Source organism: Oncorhynchus keta, chromosome 9 (genome assembly GCF_023373465.1).
Source record: "Oncorhynchus keta strain PuntledgeMale-10-30-2019 chromosome 9, Oket_V2, whole genome shotgun sequence".
NCBI lineage: Eukaryota > Metazoa > Chordata > Actinopteri > Salmoniformes > Salmonidae > Oncorhynchus > Oncorhynchus keta.
In genome coordinates, this window is record NC_068429.1 from 44,165,687 (window position 1) to 44,176,963 (window position 11,277).

At 43.1% G+C, this 11,277-nt stretch overlaps 2 protein-coding genes across 4 annotated transcripts in view; one reads left to right on the top strand and one right to left on the bottom strand.

Annotated features, from left to right (window-relative positions):
* Positions 1 to 11,277, top strand: part of sh2d3ca (SH2 domain containing 3Ca) — a 304,863-nt gene that overhangs the window by 23,478 nt on the left and 270,108 nt on the right. The gene's annotated exons all lie outside the window — the stretch shown is intronic.
* strbp (spermatid perinuclear RNA binding protein) overlaps positions 2,837 to 11,277 on the bottom strand; it is a 124,599-nt gene continuing 116,158 nt past the window's right edge. For all 3 annotated transcript variants that reach the window (XM_052525977.1, XM_052525976.1, XM_052525978.1), the window contains one exon: positions 2,837 to 10,632. In XM_052525977.1, the coding sequence (XP_052381937.1) occupies positions 10,538 to 10,632 (95 nt within the window). In that variant the 3' untranslated portion in view covers positions 2,837 to 10,537. The remainder of the gene's footprint in view (positions 10,633 to 11,277) is intronic.

Below are 11,277 nucleotides of genomic sequence, written 5' to 3' on the forward strand. Positions count from 1 at the left end.
CATTTAGCCCCATTTAGCATTCAGTCTTCAACGAGGTCCGGAGAGCTGCACTGGAAATTTGTCAAATTTCCTCGCTGTCAAAATGTTGCAAAAAAATTGTCCATCCATAGCTCTTGGAATTTTCCAGTGCTCCCTGGCTGTCCAGCTTTCATTTCGGTGATCATTAGCAGCTGGACACAGTCAAACTTTAGGAATGTATGTCCATTATCATTTCCACACAGTTTCGATTTGGTTTTAGTCTTTTTAAAGTATATTGAGTTTTTTTTGTTCTTCTCAAATCACAGCAGGCCGGATTGGACCCCCTAGTGGGCCATATGTTTGGCACCTCTGGACTAGAGCGATAGACAGGTACCATGGTAACCAGGTAGGAGTACCCCCTCTGTAAGGATATTGTACAGTGATGGGGTTTCTTTCTCTCTCTGTGATCTAACTGCACAGGTGTGGTGACAGTGGGGTTTGGGAGGAGGGTGAAAAGGATATGTGTCCCTCTGCCTGCCTGTTTACCCACAAATGCCTTTTCAGAGGCTCTCGTCGTCTCATGTACTGAATAGCCGAATAATATTACAAAGCACACTGTGTCAAACAGATTTTATATTTCTCTGTCAAATTAAACAAAACATTCTCAACCTTAATATAAAATAATCTCTTGAGAAAATCTTTGTTTTGGGGGGAGGGAATCTCAGACGATTGTAATATGAAAAGCTCCCGCTATTTTTACGTTCTGCATAATTGGGTTCTGTTGTTCTAAAAACAGTCTCCGTTGTCAGTCAACTCATAACCCTGACGCCCTAACAAGCTGCCTTAACTGCTAGGCAGTGCTGGCAGTAGAAATCCCCTAATTCCAGTTTCTTTTTCTAGTCCCAGAAGACATTTGATTGTTTTCTTTGTGTTATTTTGTCTTCAGCAATGAAGGCGCTATTTTTAAACATGCAACATTACAGCCCTCCAGTTGTCCCTGATTTTAAATCTCCAGCGTGTATGGATTGTGACAGCTTTTAAAAAATGTTGATATATCATTTAAGTGTTTATAACTTTTGGGCCCCCATAAAGTTATCACCCGGGCTGAGGTGTCTGCTTGCGGTGAGGCGTGGGAAACCTGTTACCCGCAGGGAGTAACGAGCGTCAGCATTATGCAATCAAACAGACCCCCCTTCCCCCCCAGTCCCTACTTACCTTACAAAATGATATTAGCCTACCGCCCGGCAGCAGAGTGCAGAGTATGGGTGGAATGTTTATGGGGTTAAGTTGCAGGCAGGCACTGAGGCAGCATCGCTCTGTGATTTTGTGAGTCAAGAGGGACCAGGTCGCCCAGACGGGTTCGCACAGGTTTGTCCTCAGAGTGAAACCCCCCACTCTCCCTTCATTCCCACCCTTCATTGCAGACCCCTCCACCCCCAACCCCTTCTCCACTCCACTGACACAGGGAGAGGTGTCATTGCCCAGTCGGTCGTCTCCAGAATCTAAAATAGGAGCATCCTGGGCCCAGTCGTTGGAGCTGCTGCTGCTGTGTGTGTGTGTGCGCGCTGCTACCGAGACCCTCCCACTAATCCTGATTACTTTCCCAGATGGAGAGACGGTGTCTCTATTAAACAACTTGGCTCTGGTCTCCCACAGTACATCCATACTGGAGAGGGCGTTATAGGTATTTTGATGGTCTCCTGCCTCCCCAGTGCAGCAGCTAATTTCAACATGGACAGCAAACCTGCTTGATTAATCGTGCCTGGTTCAATGGAACTAATAAAATAGTCAGAAGAGTACAAACGCCTGCATATCTGGCACTCTAAAGCAAACACGAAACGTATTTGAAAGATTTCAAGTAGTATTTGAACCCAGTTCATGTAATCGTTTACAGTCTCCGTTAATGTTGAATATGGGAGATATTAGAGATGTCATCCAATACAGTTGACTCAATCAGCAGCTGTTTGGCTCAATTACCCCCTAGTTTATTATTCAACCTCTAAATTGGTCCCCACTATCATACTCTTGAGAAATGTTGTTATAATGAAATCCCCTGGTAGTATGAGAAGCAGTGTGCGGCGTTTGTCTTTTAATTGAAGATGTTTTGCTAAACTACCCCTGAGCTTATAGACACTGAGTGTACAAAACATTAGGAGCACCTTAATATTGAGTTGCAGCCCCTTTTGCCCTCAGAAGAGCCTCAATTCGTCGGCGCATGGACTCTGTAAGGTGTCGAAAGTGTTCCACAGGGATGCTGGCCCATGTTGACTCCAATGCTTCCCACAGCTGTGTCAAGTTGGCTGGATGTGCTTTGGGTGGTGGACCATTCTTGAAACACCATAGGAAACTGTTGAGCTTGGAAAAACCCAGCAGCTTTGCAGTTGACACACACAAACCAATGCGCACGGTACCGACCACCATACCCCGTTCCAATTGTCTCAAGCCTTTAAAATCGTTCCTTTAACCCGTCTCCTCCCCTTCATCTACACTGATTTGAAGTGGATTTAACAAGTGGCATCAACAAAGGATCATAGGTTTCACCTACCTGGCAGTTTGTCATGGAAAGAGCAGATGTTCGTAATGTTTTGTACACATTCTTCAGTCCCCACTATTATTACTTGTATCAAACTAACCCTGAGACAAGATTCAATCTCTGCTTCTGATTTAAAAAGACCAGCTCGACCCCTTTTCTACTCAGCCTTTTATACACTCTTATAATATACTTTTCAGTCCCCACTATCATGACTTCCATCAGATTAGCTGTTAAATAATACGTCTCTGCTTCCGAGGGAAAAGAGAGGAGGATATTAAAATACACCACACAGCAAATAGTCTGCGTTTACTTCATGGTAATAGAAAAGGAGATTGACACTTTAAAGAAGATTCAGTACTTTTTTTAATGATTATTTTGTCAAGCATAAATTATGGCAAATACAGTGACAAAATACATATCACCATGGTGATTTTGCGACTAATAATTTAATACCACAGCTAGAAAACATCTACTGCCGTCATTTCGAATGAAGTGCCGCTCGCTCAGAGGTTTGTGCACAATCGTCACTTTGCATTAGACCACCTTGTTGATAGTGACTTCATAACTCAAATGGATCATTTATTTGATGCCACGTGATCGAACAAAGTGCGAGAGGCACACAACTCCCGACAAGTTAGGCTGCTTTCTATGGAGTTACTTTTGTGCCAATAAAATGCTAAACCTTTACTTGATTTTAATGGCACAAATATAACTCCGTAGTCAAAATAATTCAACTTAAGTGGAAGATTCTATTTACAGAAAGATGAGGGGAGGGGTCTGTCACTCAGAAGACGCCAAAAGCTTAAAGAACTTTAGAAATTAAAATGTAAACACAAACCAGGCAGGAAATGCCCAAATGACTCACACACAAGTAGTTTAAAAAAGATTTATAGATGTATACATGTTTATCATATATATTTGTTTATATGTGCCTCTACAAAAATGCAAGTACTGTAGCTCTGCTATGGTTATACATTCTACTCAACAACAACGTTGTACATTCAGAACCAAAAAGCTTCGATCGACAGTCAGGATATTGGACAACACTGATGGGCTGAGATCCTCGAGAGCGAGCTTGTAACAAGTGATAGTCTGTCACAAGTGGAAAGCCCATCTCCCATACTGTGACCGACTTAACGCTGAACTACGCGCTGCAGCTACCTAGAGCACAGACAGGCGACGAAAACGTTCAGTTCAGCAATAAAAATCCTGCGAACCTCGCTCTCGCCGGGCGTAACCAGATCCCACTCCTGTTTCAGAGCTGCTGCAGGCTCGCAAATTGAATTCCCAGTTTTCTAAATTGTTCATAGGGCTCGAGTCGATCCGTAAATCATACAAGTTCAGCACTGTAGCGCAATTCAAATGCGATGGTCCTTTCCAATTTGAGGCGGCATATGCAGCGGTGCATGCAGTCGCCACGAACATGGGAGCGTTCCCTTTAAATGTCAATCGCGCCAGAGCGCTGAACTTCAGCGGTAGGGATGTAATCGAGTCCCCAGTCTCACACACCGGTCCCCTTCTCTCTCTCAGTAAAACATTAAGAACTGTAGAAGACTTCCACATATAAAAGTAAACAACTCAAAATAACTATATACACAGCTACAGCCCATTGTTAAGCACCAAGGTACATGGTTATGGGGGGGGTATATCTTCAGTAACAGCTTGTGGCTTGCACTAAATACAATCGTTGAGCTGGGGTGGTAGAGCCCCGTAGGAACTCCCGCCTTTTACCTTGTGTTTTATTACTGTACTGTGGGTGTGCGTGACAACGATGATGAGGATGGGTGTTTTGAGGTGGGCTGGAAATAACTCCAGCGTGTGTGTGTTTCCGGTGGGTCCTGAGTAGGATGCGGTGGAATATGGTCAATGTGGTTTTGTGCTTGTTGTGTCCCATATTCCTATGTCAAGGAGGAGGACCTATCAGGGACTGTTCAGGGGAAGTCGGTAGGGACGAGGTTATATTATACAATCCGTCACACAATTCAAACAATGTATAATTCAAAAGAACACAATCGTTGTTCATCGACAACAAGCCACTTAACCATTTTCCTTAGTGTCCTAACTCAAAGGCATCGTCATTATTGTCAATATATTTCGATCCATTTATATATTCTGCCTGGTCTTCTCATCGCCGAGATGTAATATATTATAGGAAATACAGCAATCTGCCCATTGAGGAGCACTAAGTGAGGCAATCTGCTCTCTCCACTACACTACCAGCCAGACCTGGGTTCAAATACTATTCGAAATCTTTTAGATATTTGTAATGTTTGCTTTAGCCTGTCTGGAGTGCCAGATGGGCTGGGTTTGCACTTTTGCGATTGAGCTTGCCGGGGGCAATAGAATAATTAAGCTCAGTTTAAGTATTTCAAATGATGTTAAATTATTTGAACCCAGTGTATGCTCCTGATAAGCAGTGAGGTGTTCTGCACTCTGGCCCACCTTAGGGAGCAGAGGCATGGATCATTAGCCTGGGACGATTCCAGGGGGAAATTAAAAGCCAACCAACGCTCAGTGAAGGATGATGTCCAGTAGCCTATTATTTATGTGGGCCATCTGGCCTTAGCATGTCTCAACACAACACACAGCCCTCGGAGAGAGCAGAATGTTGTATTGACGGGGAAGTTTTAAAGATTTTCACCCCAGCCACAGGCTTTCCATCTGTAAAGTCTGAATTTGAATTCAGAAGACAAACGCATTAATTCTCAAAAAAGGTAGGAAAACAAAGATTGAGGTACAAAAACAAAAAAAAAAGATTGATACTTTAATTAAGACTCTCAGCTCTGCTGCTGGCTGGCTGCTCTGAGCGATGGGATAGGGGAGCATCTCCATGTATCATATGGTGTTCAGGCAGTCATGGGACTAACCCTTCTCATCCAGGAACAACAAATGGAATATCCCATTGGTTCTTGGATGGACTATCCCCCTGCAGGGTTTTTTCATTTCCATGTGAGGCTTTGGTTTAGAGTCTAACTCTGCATGGGTTGTTGTTATACACGTCCTCAATGAGAGACTTGTTCCAGAAGACTAATCAACAGGAGTGATTGTCTATGGTGTAATCAATAGGATACCAGAAAGACCAATAGGAGTGATTGTCTATCATGTAATCAATAGGAGTGATTAGTTCATAACAAATTACATCTGTAAACCGCTTTTCATTATAATCAACAAAAAAAAAAATGGACACAACTAGACAAAGAACACAGCTGATGCTACAAGAGACAAGGACACTCAGGGAGCACAACTATCAACAGGAAGCCTTCTAGTTGCAGGCGAAGACATTCAAATACCGGTACACCTGAACACTTCAGATCTGAAAGGGGATTATGTGTTTGACAACTACAGATTTATAAACCACAGTAAACACAAATCTGAAAACTGTAAATGTGGAGATAGTTTAGTTCAGTTTGATCTTTTATTTGATGTTCTGACTTTTTAAAAATGTTCTCTACCTCAATAAACGTGTGTATAACTCTCAACGACAACTTACCCGTGATGTCAGTTAAGACTTACCGGGGCCGTACTGGCGAACATCAGAACAGGTTTCTCCGTCTCAAACTGCACACCAGCCAATTGATCAAACGCTCGACTTCAGCTGTTCTTATCAGATAACCTGGCAGACTTTATCCTCTGCTAACCTGCACAGCTACCCGTCATTATACCCCATGCGGTGACGCTGATGATTTGTTTTTAAGGATAACTAACGCAGCAGGTTAGGAGAATGAAGTTAAGGTTAAGAAGGGGGGTGGGGGGTTAGGCTTAACTAGAACGCTACAGCTGTCAACAACTGTTGTCCCCGACTCGACCACCGTAGGTCTACTCCATCTAGCCACAATGGTGGAAATGTAAACAAACCGTCTGTGGCGAGAAAAGCATCAGTATCATAACACCTGGTTCAAATTCCGTATCAGCCAATGAAAATCGTTGACATGGATTGGGACGTGATCCAACACTTGTTCACGAACGCGTCCTTAACGGAAGTCCACAACAGGCATGTTGCGATCATCAAAAGCAACTAGATGATGTGTGTTTGAGTGACTGGTCAAATAGCTCTCTGTGTAAATGTTGCAAGGGCTTGAATCTCAACATTAGTCGTCGTCGCCCCTCCCCCGCCTTGAAATGTAGAATTACAGTTTGTGTGTTGACAATAGCAGTGCAGACAAAACCTTGTCCATTTATATTGCGAATACATTTAATGAGGAGCTTCTTGTTGGAGTCCGTCTTGCAGACTGACACACAGGCTCCTGACACCGCTACATTAATAATCGTTATTTATTTAGGCGTGTAGGCTGGACTTACATGTACAACATTTTGTTATGCATTATTATAAATCATCCACTTTTTCTATTTGGTTATTTGAATCGCGCATCGAGGACCAGCAGTGAACATAAGATTTCCTGAACAAAAATGGTTTGACGCAACGGGGCTTCGAACCCACAGTTAATGTGCACTGTAATATTAGAGTCAACCGCTTTAGCAATGTGTGTCCCCAAACAGCAACGACGACAGCTATTTGACTAGTCCAACAGCTCTTTGGACTGTTTGTCTAACGCTAATAGCGTGGTCGAAGGTGCATCGTGCAATTGGCTCTCTACACTCGAGACACACACCAAGCAGAACAAAAGTAAACCTTGAATTTGGAGGTTGAAAATATCCTTCTGGTGGCCAAATTGACACATTTTAAGAAGTGCCATTGGTTGGTGGATATTAAGTCTAAGATCTTTGATAGTATGACGCAGAATTTGTTACCGGGAGTAATCAGTGTCACATGCCAAGGTTAGAATAGGGCTAAATGTGCCAGGTTATGTTATGGGAACAGCTAATGTGTAGTGTTTCATCACTTGCAACAACACTGAGTGTACAAAACATTAAGAACACCTGCTCTTTCCATGACATAGAATGACCAGGTGAATCCTATGATGTCACTTGTTAAATCCCCTTCAATCAGTGTAGGTGAAGGGGGGGAGACCGGTTAAAGAAGGATTTTTAAGCCTCGATTGTGTATGTGGATTGTGTATGTGTGCCATTCAGAGGGTGAATGGACAAGACAAAAGATTTAAGTGCCTTTGAACGGGGTATGACAGTAGGTGCCAGACGCACCGGTTTGTGTCAAGAACTGCAACGCTGCTGGGTTTTTCACGCTCAACAGTTTCCCGTGTGTATCAAGAATGGTCCACCACCCAAACGACATCCAGCCAACCTGGCACAACTGTGGGAAGCACAGGCCAGGATCCCTGTGGAACAATTTCGATACCTTGTAGAATCCATGCCCTGACGAACTGAAGTCGTGCAACTGAATATTAGGAAGGTGTTCCTAAGGTTTGGTATAGTCGGTGTACCTCAACCATTTTAATTGGCTGATGTTCATTTTGAGACTGAGAAAAAGTTCACAAGTATGGCCCCACCAGGATTGAAATCCTGTAAGTTATTCGTCTTGAAAGTTACACTGAGGCTCAATAGCTTTCCCACATTATTTTAAAAAAAATTCAAATAAAAAGGACAACATTTAAAATGACAAAAACACTGAAGATCAAACTGCCACGAAGATCAAGGAAGAAGAATCAAAGCATTTCATGTACTTCCTGCAATATTTCAGCAGTTTCCTTCTGACCGCAGTTGTTTTTTTGTTTTTTTTTAAGGCTGTTGTGTTGAACATCCCAAAAGGTGATGAGGACAAAACATCAGAAGCTCTCACCAACTGAAGCTACATACATAAATACATACAGTACCGCGTGTGTTTGTGAAAAGATTTGACCCACCAACCAGTGCTATTAAAGCTTTGCTTCAATGTTTCGGGACATTCAAATACGAGCACACCTTAAAACCATGCATTCCCCTTTTGGATGTGTATTGTGCCAGTTTTCAGATCATGTGGTTATGGGTATGTTTGTATCAGCCTAGCGCCTCTATTTGAAAAACACAAAAGTGATATTGCAGAATGCACTAGCAAAATGTTGATTTTTTTTGGGGGGGGGTTAACATTTTTAGCAGCTTTCATATAAATAAGCTTTAAAAAACAACAACATTCATTTACCTTATCCTGTACTTTGTGATCCATCCATCTGGATACAGGACGGTTGTAGTGATTCAAGACCAGGTAATATGGCCTTGATGCTGGGTTGGTAAATCTTTGCTAGGCACTGTAGTTTTACTTTACCACCATACGCTAATTTAACCGCACACAAACTCATATATCAACTACAGCTTACTATGGCTTCACCTTCTCAGTTAGATATAGCATACTGCCTACTATAGGTAGTATATTATACTATATAGTATAGACAAAAGACTATACTAGAGAGGGTAAAGCAGGGGGTTATGAAATGACTGGGTCCCGTCTGTCTTTCTACAGTAGAGCTATAGTATATAGTATATAGTATATAGTGTATAGTGTATAAGGCGGACTATCCGTTGAATTAGATGTAGCTATTCACGTGTGGTTGGACTGTTCCGTGGGGGCAAGGCTGGTTGGTCTGCGACTGTGTTGACAGACGCAGCAGTGGGGCCCTGTGTGTTGGATTGTCCGAGTAGCTCCACTCAGTCCACGCTCGGGTTTGTGAAACCGATGCATAATACATTTGACACATTGGTTGTGATCCAAAATACCCCCTTTTCGTGAGTTTGCCTGCACATTGTACAACAGTTGTACAAACGGATTGTGAACTAAGCCCCTTTGCAAGCTAACAAACTGTGAACTGTGCTTTTGGTCCCACGTTATGCTGTAGGCCAGAGAGAGAGAGAGAGAGAGAGAGGACTGTGGCTGGTCCTCTGAGTAATGTAGTCCTGTGAGGAGGTTTCAGTGTTCAGATACTCTAGTTGTCCAACAGACCCCCAGGTTAGTATGGAGCAGTATAGTACAGGGGTGGCCCCTTAATGCGGGGAGGACGGGCTCGGGGAAAGGACTGGAGAGGAATCAGTGGAACGGTATCAAATACATCGAACACATGGTTTCCATGTGTTTGACGCGATTCCGTCCGCGCCGTTCCAGCCATTATTATGACCCCCCCCCAGCAACCTCCACTAGCGTACGCCTGTTAGCAGTGGAGCAATGAGAAATGTTCCACTGAGTAGAGAAGTGTGCTTTCTGACCGGAAGTCAACAGGAAAGTAATGTGTGCTGTTACATAGGAAGTGTGTGTGTGTGTGTGTGTGTGTGTGTGTGTGTGTGTGTGTGTGTGTGTGTGTGTGTGTGTGTGTGTGTGTGTTAGAGAGGGCGGTAAGGGTTGCTAGGTTGAGTGAGCGAGCGACTCTCGACTGACCGGGCTGTGCTAGCGAGCCTTAGACCAGAGAGACTTGAGCGTGTCCAGAAAGGATCAGATGAGATAGACATCGGGGTAAAAGAAAAGGAAGCATCACTACGCTAGTCTGTTAATTAAGAAACACGTTTCATATTGCATTGTCCTAGTACTAGAGTAGAGTAAATTGCTTAGTGTATATAAAACTGGAAGAAGAAGAAAGCTATACTGTGGGATTATAATTACATTTCACTTTTGTAAATCTAAAATAATTTATACCAACAATAAGTATATCATATTTACACACGCGTACACCCTAAATAGTTTCAGCACATGTAATATATATATTTCTAGGAACACATACCATACACATATATATGCATATATTCCATGGTATAGCCACACATACATACACACAGTGAATATACAGTTGAAATGACCTATTGCAATGCTGTGTTTGGGTAAGACTCAATTGAACATTCACGTCATCATCTCAAGTAAAGCTTGAAGCCAAAAAGTTCAGGTGTAGTATTGCTATATAAGAAAGAGACTAAAAGACCAAGGTACTCAGCCTTCAGTTTTGATGCAGCTGAGAGTCAAAAAAGTCAAATCAAGTATTGCTTTTTTTAAAGGTTTGTTTCCTTTGATTTGGGTTGTGAGGAGACAGAACAGAGTGAGAGGAGTTCGGTTTGACCGCTCGCTGGCTCTGTACCGTACGGTGGGAGACGGACAGACAGCCTGCTGGGTCAAAGGTCAAGCTCCTTAGCGGGACTGTAGGTACGACAGTTTAGAAGCCACACAACCTGATGGTTCTAGAAGTCAGAGAAGAGATCTTGAGGACCCAAATGAATAATAAATGGTGCGATGGTCCGAGGCTGGTAAAAAGGATTGTCAATGAAAAGACCACCTACAGTGAGGAGAAGAGCAGAGAGAGATAATTACCGTGGGACCCTGTAGGAGGCAGCATATCTTACTCTCTCCATAGGTTGTTCTCTCTGCTCTGTCTGGCTGTACTGTACGTGGGGTTTTCATTGCGCTGCGGCGGATCAGGTTAATAAAAACATCAACAACTTAAGTTGCAATGGTTACCACTTTCCGACAAAATCAATCCAACCAAAATTTGAAAGGATAAGGAAACTATTGAAAATAAAAAAATAAAACTTTGAAGCTCATTTATTTCAGATACGACAGCAGAGATATGTGATAAGACGTATAAACTTTAAAGTTTTTTTTTTTTTTTTAAGACAAACGTGGTTAGTACATAACTCTGACAAATCAAATCAAACGTTGTGATTTTGGAGAGAGTATAGTACAATGCCATCGCGAAGAGAGAGGGGGAGCCCATGGGATCGGAAAGGGAGGGAGAGGGTTTGGGATCAGGCACATTATGGGCTTCCCCTGGCTGTCACCGAGGTAGGTCTCCCCTGCTCAACCAACCATGGGACAGGACACTGGGACCTCTGGCCTATGGCTGCGCCTCATAGCGGTAACCATGGAGACGGCTGTCCTAAGTGTACCGTATCCCAGGGGGCTTTTCTCTCGATGGCGATGG